The following is a 13,888-nucleotide window of genomic DNA, read 5'->3' on the forward strand; positions in this document are numbered from 1 at the left end:
CTTCTCAATTCTCCTCAGAGATGACAAATTCTCCTGAGCTATGTTGAAAAAATTCTGGTTATTCACATTTCTGTGTAAACCTGCCTGTGTCCGTGATTGTTGTTCCCATTTTATCAATGATTAGTCTTATTCTATTCTAGTCTCAACTGGAACTTTTTTGTTTAAAAAAAAAAACGTTCCCAAGTTGTCTGAACTAGTAATTAAAAAAAAAAACAGTACTCCAGAATTTTCTTCTAAGTGTTTGCTTCCTTAACGGCAGTTGGCCGGCGTCATGCTCTTGCTGCGTAAGGAAAAGTTGTAGATATGATAGACAGATGCTGCTAAAATATCAAATGTTTATGTGGAACAAATATTTATAAGGAACTTATTAATCTCCATACTTGAAAGGACAACATCATTTAGAAAAGATTAGAATAAAATACATATTTTTCTATAATTCTGTGATATAAGTGAAATATTATTATTTAATTTTATCTCCATTTTCAGTTGTTTTATTCCTCAGTGTTTTCTATTTAGTCCCTCATATCTGTTTAATCATTATCTACCCTATCCTTTACTCTAAAGCCACGTGAACTTTGATTCTTTGCTTCTTTCGAGATTTTCCCATTGAAGAAGGCAACTGGAGCAAAGCGAAAGTGTGAAACTGAGGGTTTATTTTCTGGCTCTTGAAGTCATCTTGGAATGATTTCAGTAGTCTCGGTGATCTACTTATCTCCTTTCTACTCTGTCCAGGCTCCCTAGCTTCTCCCTCCCTGAGCACATGGAAGGCTGTGGGATAGATTTAGTGTGTGTGGCTCTAGCCCTGGACTCCCGTGCTGTTCCTTCTGTTTCCCTGCATGTATGTCTTAGAACATTATGCATGTCTTAGAACAGGTCCTTTTGTAAATAAACCCTTCTTGAATCATGCTATTTGGAGCGTGCTCTCTCTCTGGATGCATTGCCATTCATCACATACTCCAGACAGATATGAGTCAAAGTTATTATTGAGTTTATTGAGAACCTGGCTGACAGTTGGTGTGAACAAGTCCATCAAGTTGATATTTCTCACAGAATCCCAACATTTTCCACAAGAAGTCTGCTCCATAACTAACATTTCCACTGTTTTCCTTGTTTCATGGCATGCAATGCAGATTTGTGTTTGTTTACAGTTTTTTCTTGGATTATGCAATTAAAAGGCAAAAGTAGACAATAAAAGTAAAAATAATTCAAATACTTATAGCAAAATACAGGTATGTACAGAGAATAATTACACTCACAAAGTATAAGCCAAGGTTTTGTATGGCTGTTGTATTTTGACTATAAAGTATTTAGGCTTTTTTAAATTTAACCTGAAAATATATTGAAATGTTCTCTTTAACTATTAATCTGAAACAAAATTACAGATTAATTTAATACTAACCACCCAACAAAGGTTCACGTGCACAGAACAAAACAAATACTAATGGAAACATAAGAGTGGTTTCCATATTACGTGACCTCTGTATTACTCTCTTAGTAGAGAACAAAATGCTCATCACCGTTGGTCCTCCTGAAGCCCCCTAAAGCACAGTCCCTCGGGCTTCTATGACTTTAGGTGGCTTATCTGTGCAGTATTTATTTCTGATAGCCTCTACTTCACTATCTTCAAGGATAAATGAAGCCAGCACTGGGATCTGTGAGAAATAGTTCTTAGCCAGGATGTGTTTGTGCTTGATCTTGTGGATGAAAAGGCGTCCATACCCCTGCAAAGAAAAGAAAATAGAATTCTATGGAAATTCTTACATATATATTTTGCCAGATGAAACATGGCCATGTCTTAGAATGACTTTATTTATTTATTTACTTACTTATTATCTTAGCACAGCTACATTTATCAGTTTATTCAGCCTAGAATACCTTTTCTTCTCACTATGTCTCTTTTCTTTCAGAGCTTAGTTCTTGTGATGATTCAGTGTAAAGTCTACCAGGGAACTAACTCTCTCTCTCTCTCTCTCTCTCTCTCTCTCTCTCTCTCTCTCTCTCTTCCCTCTTAGGTCCAATTAATACTGTTGTTATTAATTCCATACTCTTTCCTTCCTCCATTTGTATGTATAGTAGTTACCTGATGTAGGGTAGGATGTTTTCAGGTTTCTATGTTTATTCCAGTGGCATGTAACACATGCATACATTTGGACAAATCTTACAGTAAAGCATGTTAAGGTGATTTCTTAGAAGGACTCAAGTATCAAGTCACTCGATGCTTTTGCCCTGCCTGGGCAGGCAGATATGGCACTGATGAAGCTACCATTGTTCACTGTGACCCCACATGCATGAGGGAAAAAGCCAGAGGTTAGAGAGGACACTGAGGGGAAGACTGGAGGACCTGAATTTCTGAAAACATTGTGGAGACTCCACCCTAGCTGAGAACTGCCACTCCTGACCTCGTTATGTAAGAAAAATTCTGATTTGATTATATCATGACATATTTGCTCACTTTCTTATTATAGTTGAACCTAAATGCAACTGAAACAATGAAAACTTATGTTCATTCCATTTCTTAGTCTTTTTTTTTTCTACCTAGTACTTTACACGATATTTGACACATGGTAGCATGAGTAATAAAAACTCAGAGAAAGATATTGGGGTTCAGTCTGAAGACCAGAAAAGCAAAGCAGTCAGCCACTGGTTCTTACCTTGACCTCAGTCTGAAAATGATGATCTTGCCTCCAGGAAACCTCAGAATGAGACTGAAACTGAGAGCTGTCTCCTCCCATTTTTTAATCCTCTCTAGTTCTGGGATTAAGGATATGTACCACTACCTCCTGGTTTCTATGGCAAATTAGTGTGGCTACAGGGATTAAAGGTGTGTGTCATTGTTGACTGGTCTGTAAGGCTGGCCAGTGTGGCTGTTTTACTTTTCTGATCTTCAGGCAAGATTTATTTATTAAAATACAAATGAAATGCCACTAAAGAAATCCAAAGTAAGTTTTGCCTAAATTAATAAGTATCAGCCTTTCTTTTCAATGCTCTCAATCAGATGTCTGTTCACACACTCACAATGCTACCTGTGTCTCCTTTAAATTTTATTTTCTGAGAGTAAGGCATTCTACACTGCAGAACCTTTATAAGGCCAACCAGAAAAGTCAAAGGAAGCTCTGAGAACAAGAAGGTGTGCAGTGGAAATTGCCTTTCATAGACAGAGTTATTACCCAACATAGTCAATGCCAGACATTAAGTAGAGATCACTTAGTGGTCTATTTGTTTAAAAAACTTCACTAGGGTGAGACAGCATCATCTCCTTGCTATAGATAAGAAAATGAGAGCATTAAAGCATTGACAAATGTGTCCAATTCTACTTCATAAGGTCAGTGTAACTTTTATTCTTTTTGCTAGCTCTACATTTTTAGCCAATCTTCTAAAATTTCACAATGCAGAGTCTTCATGTGCACAGCTTGACAGTGAAATGACAAAGAGGAAAAAATCTGGAACATGGTAGATGACTTTTGGGGAGTCACTGGCCCAACTTAACCCGGTTTGCCAGCTATGAGAAAGTTCCTCACTCAGAAGTCCTTCTCTCTCACTGCAAGGAATGGAGATCACTTTATACTCGGGGGTGGGGGACTGGGGGGCATTTGTTATCATGGTGATTGCTGTTGCTGTTTTGTGGTTGCCTTTGTTTGTTTCTTTGCTCTGTTGTTACTGTGGGGGGAAAACAGGTATCAGGAAATGCTTTGATTTGCTCCAAGAACGTGAGCTATTCAAAACAAAATGGACAGTAAGGCTTGCAGGCCGGCACAGACTGGAGGCTGTTGAGAGAGGCAAAGGCTTGACATTAGCGTGAGAGCCTCTGCTCCACTTGCAGAATTCAGAATGACTAGCATCCTGAGATTAGAAACACTCCTGAATGGAACATTTAATTTGAGACTTCGATGATTTGATTAGGTACACAAAGGAGCTGTGTGGATTAATTGAAGAAGAACCGAAATATCAGCTCTGGGAATGAATTTCAGTTTCATCGCAGGCCCTAGATGAAATGATATTGCTAGTGTTGGCTGTGCTTCTAGTGATTAAATATTTATGAAGGAGCTTACTTTACTAAATATAACATTTAACACAGCTTCAAATTCTTTCTGCCCTTTCTTTCCATCCCCAGAGTGAATTTTTTTTTTAGAGCCTGGCTTCTTAGAACCTGAAAATTATTGGAAAAGGCTAAAATTAAAAGGAGTTTCCTCTCTTTATGTATTTCCCTCAACCTTCCTTTAAAAAACAAGCAAATAAACAAACAGCAGTGAGCATCTTGGGACGCACTGTTCGGAGTGACTGTATTTGATATCATCACTTTAGTCCCCTTTAGCTGCATCTTGTATGCGGAACTAAAGATACAATAAATTGAGAGAGAACTGGACCAGCTCTTGGAATTGCACATGCTGAGTGTCAATTCAGCCCTCCGGGAATGCTTCAAGGGCCCCTAAAGTTTATTCATCAGAATGTGTTACAGATTTCATCTTGTAAGTTACTGAATTAAGTAGCAGTTAAGTTTTGCAGAGTGTTTTCCACTCCTAGTTAGATGGAAGCAAATGGAGGATGGAATCTTATCAGTATGGCTGCTGTTTAGACCACAAAGTTTGAATAGCATTTATTTGACAACTGAATACTTTTTTAGGCAGACTCCTGCTGATAAATCAAAGAACAAACTCTGGGTTCCATAATATTTATACATTGATAACAAACATTATTCATTATACAGATATTTATTTGGGGGCTTATGTGTAGTATGATTAATAAAAACCCAGATACTGGGGTTCAACCTGAAGCTCAGAAAAATGAAACATCCAGTCACTGGCTCTTACTTCTACCTCAGTCTGAAATGGTGATCCTGCCTCCAAGAATCTCAGAACGAGACTGTGTCTGAGCGCTGTCTCCCATTTTATATTCCTCTCTAGGCTGTGATTAAAGGCGTGCACTGCCCAATTTCTATGGCAACTAGTATGGCTACTGGGATTAAAGGTGTGTGTCAACACTGTCTGGTCTGTAAGGCTGACTGGAGGAGCTGTTTCACTCTCTGATCATCAGACAAGCTTTATTTATTAAAATACAAATAGAATATCACTACGCTAATGTTTTTAAATTAATGTACAAACCAATAAGTTTCATCCTGGCATCTTCAGACAAGAATGTCATATACTTGGCTCCAGCTCATCCCATCTCTTCTCCTCTTCTTCCGGCACTGCTGACTCCTCCTCTCACCAAATAGTCTCTCTTCTACTTTTATGTGGTTTTTATTTTCAAATTTTAGATTTCATATGTAGACGAAAGCAGGTGCTATTTGTCTTTTCATGCCTGACTTATTTTAACACTATGTTCTGAATAAAACTAATACACAGCACAAGCATATGTAGATCCATTCAGTTGGTTGGATCGAGGTTAGTTCCATATTTTGTCTGTGGTGAACAGTGCCGCAGACAGCTTGTGCAAGGTCTCTCTGTGGTATTCAGTCTTGGATTCCATTAGGCATATGCTCAGAAGTATCATAGCCGCATCCATTACTAGGATGTTGAGAAATTCCATACCTATTTCCATAGTGGATGCACCAGATGACATTCCACCAGCTGTGTTACACACACACACGCACACACACACGCATATGCATGCATGCACACACACACGCATATGCATGCATGCACACACACATGCACATACTGCTCAAGAGTTATTTGACAAATACTTATCAAACTTCTGGTCTTCTACAGGCTTTATTATAGGTACTAAAGGGATAGAAACACGTAAGTGAAACCAAGTCCTTCACAGAACATGCTGTGAAATGGATAGGCTTGAACTTGGTAGGCGAGGGCTTGAACTTGTTAGGCGAGAGCAAGAGGATGTTCGATACTTAGATGTTTAAATCTCTCATCTTTACACACCATATACTTATCATTCTTCTAATTTTTACCCCTGAGAAACAAACACACCAACCACATATTTTGCGATTGTCACCCTATATTTGGGTCTCTTGAGGCAACAGAAACTCTTTAGACTGCCATTGGTCTATTAAAGGGCACTCAAAATGCCTGGTATAGCCCTACCGGCTAAGTTACGTTTCCAGAGTGCGGCATCTTACCTGCTCAATACTCGGTAGCTTGAGATGCGCTGCCCCTTCATCCTTGGTGAGAAGAATGCAGTTCCAGGGGGACCACTCCACATGCTTGTCCCACCTGACCATGACCAGGTCATTGAGATCATCCCAGGCACTGAGGACAGACTGCGATGCCCAGATGTTCTCGGTCAAGTACTTAATATCTTGGAGCTACATGCCAAAGTAAGTTTGAACAGTAAGTTTATTTTCTTCTAAATAAATGGTTTCAATATCGTCATATGAATTGGAATAACAACTAGGTCTTGTTAAATGAATTTTTAAAGGGGAATGTTACTCAAAAGACTTTCCTTTCTTGGACCACAGCCCAGGGCTTGTCATCTTTCAACATCACCCACATGAAATCTGCAATGGGACATCCCATTCTCTGACTGTGACTGCCTGTCTCCTATAGCGAGCATACTCCATCAACCTTGCAGCCATTCTTCTTAAACATCTGCTTTCCCTTTCTAGGATGTGGCGTCTGATGTACCAGCAAATCTTCAGAGCATAGTATAGAACTTAAACACCAAGGGCACATCTCTGCGTGACACCCAGGTCAGCAGTAGCTGTCTGCTTTGGGAAATCCTATGTAATGTTTTCCAGACAAGTCTATATTCAAATGGATCAAACTTCACGTCAGTACAGCCCCTTAGACGACAGCCTCTCTGACTGGCGCGTGTCATGACTGGCACCATTCACAGGTCATACCTGCATGAGGAAAGCAATCTGAGAGTCATCCCCATAGTCAGCTTCTGAGTAGTAGAGCCGCTGAAGTAGACACTTGTACTTCAAAAACGATTCCCGCTTTTGAATCTCGTTCTCAAGGTTCACACAGTGACGGCAGCGGTACACACGATGTGAGGTGGGCGACACAGAAAATTCCACGGATGGCAAATACAGCTGGCAGCTGTGGCAAAAGTAGATCTTATCATAAAACTTCAGTGGGTCTTGAGGGACCTAAATAGAAAAAAAATAGATAATGATAATGATGATGAAAATCCAAACCACATACTAAACAGAAACACTGAGGACTGCTTAGAATTAATTCTAAAATCGGTGACTGTTTTTAACCGCCGAGTAAAACTCTAATGTATATATGTTCCACACCTTTTTTAACCATTCTTCTATTGAGGGGCACCTAGGTTGTTTCCAGGTTCTGGCTATTACAAATAGTGCAGCTATGAACATAGTTGAACAAATGCTTTTGTAGTATGTTAGGGAATCTTTAGGGTATATTCCCAAGAGTGGTATTGCTGGGTCCTGAGGGAGGTTGACTCCCAGTTTCCTGAGAAACCGCCACACTGATTTCCACAGTGGCTGCACGAGTTTGCATTCCCACCAACAATGGATGAGTGTTCCCCTCACCCCACATCCTCTCCAGCATAGGCTATCGTTGGTGTTTTTGACTTTAGCTATTCTGACAGGTGTAAGATGGTATCTCAAAGTGGTTTTGATTTGCATTTCCCTGATCGCTAAGGAGGTTGAGCATGACCTTAAGTGTCTTCTGGCCATTCGAAGTTCATCTGTTGTGAATTCTCTGTTAAGTTCAGTACCCCATTTTTTAATTGGGTTAATTAGAGTTTTAGTGCCTAGTTTCTTGAGTTCTTTGTATATTTTGGAGATCAGACCTTTGTCTGATGAGGGGTTGGTGAAGATCTTCTCCCAGTCAGAAGGCAGCCTTTTTGTCCTACTGACAGTGTCCTTTGCTTTACAGAAGCTTCCCAGTTTCAGTAGATCCCATTTATTCATTGTTTCTCTTATTGTCTGTGCTGCTGGGGTCCTACTTAGGAAGAGGCCTCCTGTGCCTAAATCTTGTAGACTGCATGCAAATGGATGGAAATAGAAAACGCTTTACTGAGTGAGGTGAGCCAGACCCAAAAAGAGGAACACGGTATGTATTCACTCATAAGTGGATTCTAACCATAATTAAAGGTCTTTGAGCCTATTATTCGTGATCCTAGAGAAGCTAAATAAGAAGATGAACCTGATGAAGATTATTTAGCTATCCACCAGGAGGTAGGAAATAGACAAGAGTCCCAGGTAACCTCGGGTGCATGGGGGGGTGGGAGGGTCGATGGAGGGGGAGAGGGCTAGAGAGAAGGGAGTAGGGGAGGAACGGGGAAAGCTTGGTGGCCGGGGATGGGGGGGAAGGAGGTAGGATGAATATGGGATCAGGGAACAATATATTTCAACTAAGGGAGCCATTTTAGGGTTTACAGGAGACTTGATTATATATGGGATCCCAGGTCCAAGGAGAAATCCCCAAGATTGCTCTCTGGACAGAGGAGAGGGTGCCTGAATCGGCCGTGGCCCATGACCATACTGATGTGTATTTTGCTTATCACCATAGATCCTTCGTCTGGCGAAGGACGGCTATGCAGTCGGAGGCCCACATTGGAGCAACGGATTGAGCCCCCCGAGGTCCGGAGGGGGACCGGAAGGAGGAGGAACATGAAAGACGAAATCAGTACTGCGAGGGATGCTATCACCCACTGATACAAGGGAACGGATCTGATGAGAATTTACCAGGGCCAGTCGGACTGGGACTGAACGAGGACGTGATCTAGCCAGATTCTCGGAATTTGGCCGGATTCTCTGACTGTGGCTGGCCCGGGGTCTTTCTGAAAAGCCATTGACTATGACACTGGGACCTGTTTCCTCTGCATATGCTGGATTTTGGGGATCCAGTCTGTTTGGACGCTAGCCTTCCTGGACCTGGAGGGAGGGGGAGAGAGCTGGAGCTTCCCACAGGGCAGGAAACCCTGACTGCCCTGGGGGATGGAGGGGAAGGAGGGGGGGAGTGGGGGGAGTGGGGGGAGTGGGAGGGTGTTGGAAGGGGGGGCGGAAATGGAAACTTTTATAATTTAATAAAATTTATTAAAAAAAATAAAAAATAAAAAAAAATAAAAATAAAATCGGTGACTTTAAAAAGTCCCATTTTCCTTTTAACTGCCTATTCTGTATAAGATTTAAATTTCAAGCAAGATTCATTTTCCTGACCAAAGTATTAAGACTCTGTGTTACTCTCTAACCCCTGAAGAGATGATGGGGCAAATCAAGTTATCAACTCTTATTACATTTTAAAAACTATTTTATTTTCTCTATTCCTGAGAACAAGGGATGGCTCTCTGCACTCGGCAAGCTCATTCAATATTATATTAAAAGTTGTTTCCTGAGTGGTGAGGAAGGAAGCACAATCGACTGATGTGGAAGAGGCCAAATGGAAGGTTTATCTCGCTGCTGTTGACCTGGGAGTGTGGCAAAGGCCGCCTGGCTGTCTTTCCGTCTGCCATCTTTCTTTCCAATGGGGGATCTGTTGCCGTCCTGGTTTTTGTCCTACTGTATACAAGATGCTCTTTCTCCCTGGCCATTGGTGTGGCTTGGTGTCACTTGCTTTGCTCCTTTTACTTCATGCTTCCCTGGCTTGTCTACAGGTTTACTTTTTATTCATATTCAGAATAACGCTGACCATAATTCGGAAAAAGTGTTCCCTCTATCCTTCACTCCTCTAGTTTGAGATTCTGGCACAGACTAAGGTACCTGGGCTTTGTCCACAGTTCGGTGATGCTAATACTGGTTTTCATTTTGTCTCCATATGTGTCATAGATTTTATTGTCTTCTAGCTAGGTGATTTTTTTCGTTATCAATATCACCAATCTCTACTTAATTTAACACTGTATCTTTTTTCAGCTTAAGTGTGGTAGGTTTCTTCTTCAGAAATTTTACACTGTATCTTCAGCACCTTCACTTAATTTTTGAACATCTGAAAAATTCTCAACTACTGATCAAATGTCTTTTTCAGCTAATTCCAACATTTGTCACTATTAGGCCAACTCTCTGAATAATGATTTAGATACTTTTCTATTTGTCACATTTTGTATATATGTTTATAAGGTTTTGGGATGCTAGACATGAATTTTACTTTAATTGTGAATATTTTTTATTCTTATCAACAACCTTGTAATTTTTTCTGAGGCATAGTTAAATTACTTATAACAGTTTGATCCATTAGTGTTCTTGGTTTTAAGTTTGTATTTTTTTAAGAACAAATAAAGCAACTCTCCCTTTGCGAGTAATCGTTCCCTGCTACTGCACCAGTGCCCTTGGGGACACCACCGCCGGTTTCTCCTCCCTGTGCTGCATCACAGCCATTCTTTCAGGGCCAATGGCGTCAGGTTACCTTGTTCCTTTTGTTTTTCTTCTACCAGAAATCTCAATCTTCCATTGCCTTATGTCCAGTGTCTTGAAAAACACTGCTTACCTCTCTTTACTTCAAGCAGGTAGGCAACTCTGAGCTAGCCAGTGTTGACAAGAAATACAAAATAGTGAAGTTATATGTGACAGAGAAATCATAACAATTCAGTCAAGATTTTGTTCTTCTTATAAAAAAAATTATGAAAACAGTTGACAAAACTAAAGAAAAGAACCTTGACTACCCTTTGTTGTTCAAGAAAAATAACAAAATGCTTCAAAGTCCCAGTTATAAAACTTAGAGGGTCAAAATTTTAGGATAAAACAGAAGGTAGCTCTTGCTCCCTTAGGTTAGGCTGATTTGTTAAGTACAAAGGAAATACTATGATCCGTTTTGTTTTTTATTATTTTTTTTACCATTTTATTTGTTCTAATGTTTCTTCAGAAACGGTGAAAATACTAAAATAACTGAAGTGCAAACAAGGTCCAGTCATAATGTGCTGGTCAATATTATAAATATGGAATTACAAATTTAAATTGTTTTTGCTTTAAAAGATAAATCTGGCCACCAGTGCAGCTCGGTGGGGCTCTACGCTCCTGACGGCGCTCGTCTTCATTCACTTTCCCAGGTCCTCCAGGTCAGTCTCTTCTTCCTCCCATCTGCTCCATCAAAGGTCCAGGAGGCCACCTAGGACCACCTCATTTTCCTCCATCAAAGCCACCTGGGTCCATGTCAAAGCCACTTCTAAAGCTACCTCTGTCTCCACCTCGGTCACCTCTGAACATTCCTCCAGGACAACTAGGATCCATAAGTCCACCTCTTCCGCCCTGCATGCCACAAGGGCCACTTGGACCTCAGTCACCACCTAGAGGTGGTAGGAGGAAGCCCTTGGGCTTAGGGACCTTACACTGGCTGCATTGTCTTCTCCAGGTGAAGTTCTGGTTTCCACAGCACAGACTGGGATATTACCAGTCTCCAGCTCAGTGCTGGGCATTTCCTCTTCTAGAGCAGCCCCAGGGTCCACTAGAGGGGAAGCCTCCTCTGTCTCCTCCATGGCCTCCCATGCAACTTCAGGACCTCTTGAGTCAGCAGAACCTCCCACGAAGTGGTGTGGCACCCTCTGCCCTCATGGGGTGGCATGTCACCCTGCGTGCTGTTCACTGGAGGCTTCTTTTTGGCAAGAGAATCTTTAAGTTTGCTTTAAAAAAAAAATAAAATCTTTCCCAGGCTAGAGAGACAGCTCAGTTGTTAAGAGGTCCTGAGTTCAATTCCCAGCAAACACATGGTGACTTACAACCAACTCTGGGAGGATCTGATGCCTTCTTACGGCATAAAGGCATACATGAAGATAGAGCACTCATACATAAAATAAATAAATCTTAAGGTCTCAAAAAGGAAGGAAATCGTTTCCATCAACCCATTCCATGACAGCCTTGGCAGATGGCAGATCTTCAGAGGACACTGTGGCATCACCATTAGGCTTCCCTCTCTCCTTATCCAGGTAGATGTGGACATGGGTCGCCCAGTTCTCTTGTTCCTCTTGACAACCCCACACTGCTTAGAGAAGTCTGCCAGGTGATCTAGAGTCACGTTGTGCCTTTAACACTGTTGTCAGAGTCTTCATCAGGGTCTATAGGAAGGCATAGATCAAGATCTGGCCCTTCATCTATAAGCCCACCAGGCTTATTGAAGCCACCTCGTTCTCCAGCACTGCCCATTCCACAGCCCCACCCCATTCCTGCCCACCCACCTTTGCTCATACTTCCACCATCAACCCCCCTCTTCCTCTGCCCCAGTAATCAGGGCAACTTATGATCCAGAGCTCTCCTGTGTGGAAACCCTCCAAACTCCTGGCCATAAACACCCATGCTACTGAGGGGGTCCTGTAGAAATGAACCCTGCTGACTGTTGCTGAGGCTCAATTGGTTATACTGACTTGGAGCCTGGCTGTAGGATCCAGTCTGATGGGGGAGGGGGTGGAAGTAGTGAGAAGCTGCTGCCCATGGCTGTTTTGTTGACCATAGCTACTCTGCTGTCCATAGCTTCTAAGCTGCCCATTGGCTTTCTGCTGAGAGTAACTGCTCTGATCGTAACTAGTCAGCGGTGAAGAGGAGCAGTTGGTAGAAGGACAGGATGAAGGTGTGGTGACTGGCTGCGTGGGGTAGCTCCCAGGTATCTGGGAATAACTGCAGTGACTCAGTTCATATCCTAGGTGGGTCTGGTTATAACTCCCTGTGCTAGCTTGAAGTTGACTAGCCTCAGCAGGCTTGTTACCAACCTGTGGTCTTATAGGTGTAGTGGCTGCCGGCTACTGGCCCTAGCCTGGGTAGGCAGGCTGGGTGCCGTATGCAGACTGAGCTGCATAAGAGGCCTGGGTTAAGATGACTGTAGCAGTAGTTGGCGTCACAAGCAATAGTGCCATGTCCTTGAACAGGCTGGCTGTGTGCCTGGTGGGCAGTGGGAGAGGCATAACTAGTAGGAGGCTATCCCTTAAGAAGTCTCATAGGTAGCCTGGGTATAGCTGACATCAATAGGCTGGCTGCCCATAGGAGCTGTAGTTTTGTTGCCCATATGCCTGGGTGGTCTGTGCATAGCCTTGCGTTGGCTGGGCGGTGTAAGCACTGTAGCCCTGCTGGGCTGCTGCTTGGTTAGAGGAACTATAAGCTGTGGGTGTTGTTTTCTCTCCTTCCTCCTCATGATCCATTTTAAAAGAGGTTAAATGCAGTTCCATCAAGATCAAAACGTTCATCATGTTAGACTTAAGTAAAATGAAAGCAAGCCATAGAAAGGAATATTTTCAATCCACATTTCTGACAACTTATGCAAAGAATATATTACAACTTCTCAAAATTTAACACAGAAAATATATAACCGATTCAAAACAAGGGGGTGGTAAAAGAGAGACACGGGAGTTTCAACCAAAAAATGTGCATGTCAAGTGAGTACATGAAAGGAGTTGTAGAATTATTAGTTATGAGGAAAATACACACTAAACTATGAGATACCACTACACATTTGGTGAGAATTTCCTAAATGAGAAACTGCTAGCACCAAGCATTGACGAGGCTACCAAACAGCTGTCTACCTCTGTTACAGGAAGTGTTCCTGGTGCTGGTCAGAGAGGAAAACAGCTCAACAGTCTCTCCATTTGGAGTTCTCCAGGCTGTCTTCGCGGATCTAATCACTGATACTTTTACTTTCACGCTAAGTGCTAAAGGAAGGCAGACAAGACACGATGGGAGAAGTGTAGAGGTGGAAAGGCCGGCTCTCTCTGCGGTCTCATGAGAGAGAGAGAGAGAGAGAGAGAGTGTTTGGTTTTGGAAAGCGAATAGGAGTTGGCTGGACCAAACAGAGCACAGCACGGCAGATGGGATCAAAAACTCGGCCGTGAGAGATCACAGTGTCTTCAATCCTGTGCAGACACTGGAAAGTCAATTTGATTCTTAGAAAAGAATTCAAGGCTGAAAATTCCAATGCAGAAGAGGATAATGGGAAAGTTTAGTTGATCAGCATCACTAAACCCAAAGGTCTCACCGAGTGAACGGCCTTAGTTAGATTTGTAATAAAGCATAGAAGTGGACTTTGAATGCCTTTCAAATAACAGT

General features: G+C 42.0%; 1 protein-coding gene and 1 pseudogene across 1 annotated transcript in view; both read right to left on the reverse strand.

Annotated features, from left to right (window-relative positions):
• Window positions 1-967: 967 nt before the first annotated feature.
• Window positions 968-13,888, reverse strand: part of Iqub (IQ motif and ubiquitin domain containing) — a 64,736-nt gene continuing 51,815 nt past the window's right edge. Inside the window, exons 11-13 of the mRNA XM_087901713.1 lie at window positions 6,800-7,048; window positions 6,077-6,262; window positions 968-1,721 (exon numbers count right to left, since the gene is read on the reverse strand). Of these exons, the coding sequence (XP_087757839.1) occupies window positions 1,539-1,721; window positions 6,077-6,262; window positions 6,800-7,048 (618 nt within the window). The 3' untranslated portion in view covers window positions 968-1,538. The remainder of the gene's footprint in view (window positions 1,722-6,076; window positions 6,263-6,799; window positions 7,049-13,888) is intronic.
• Window positions 10,793-13,035, reverse strand: LOC125411141 (RNA-binding protein EWS pseudogene; annotated as a pseudogene).

Source organism: Myodes glareolus, chromosome 25, assembly GCF_982192425.1.
Source record: "Myodes glareolus chromosome 25, mMyoGla1.1, whole genome shotgun sequence".
Classification (NCBI taxonomy): Eukaryota; Metazoa; Chordata; class Mammalia; order Rodentia; family Cricetidae; genus Myodes; species Myodes glareolus.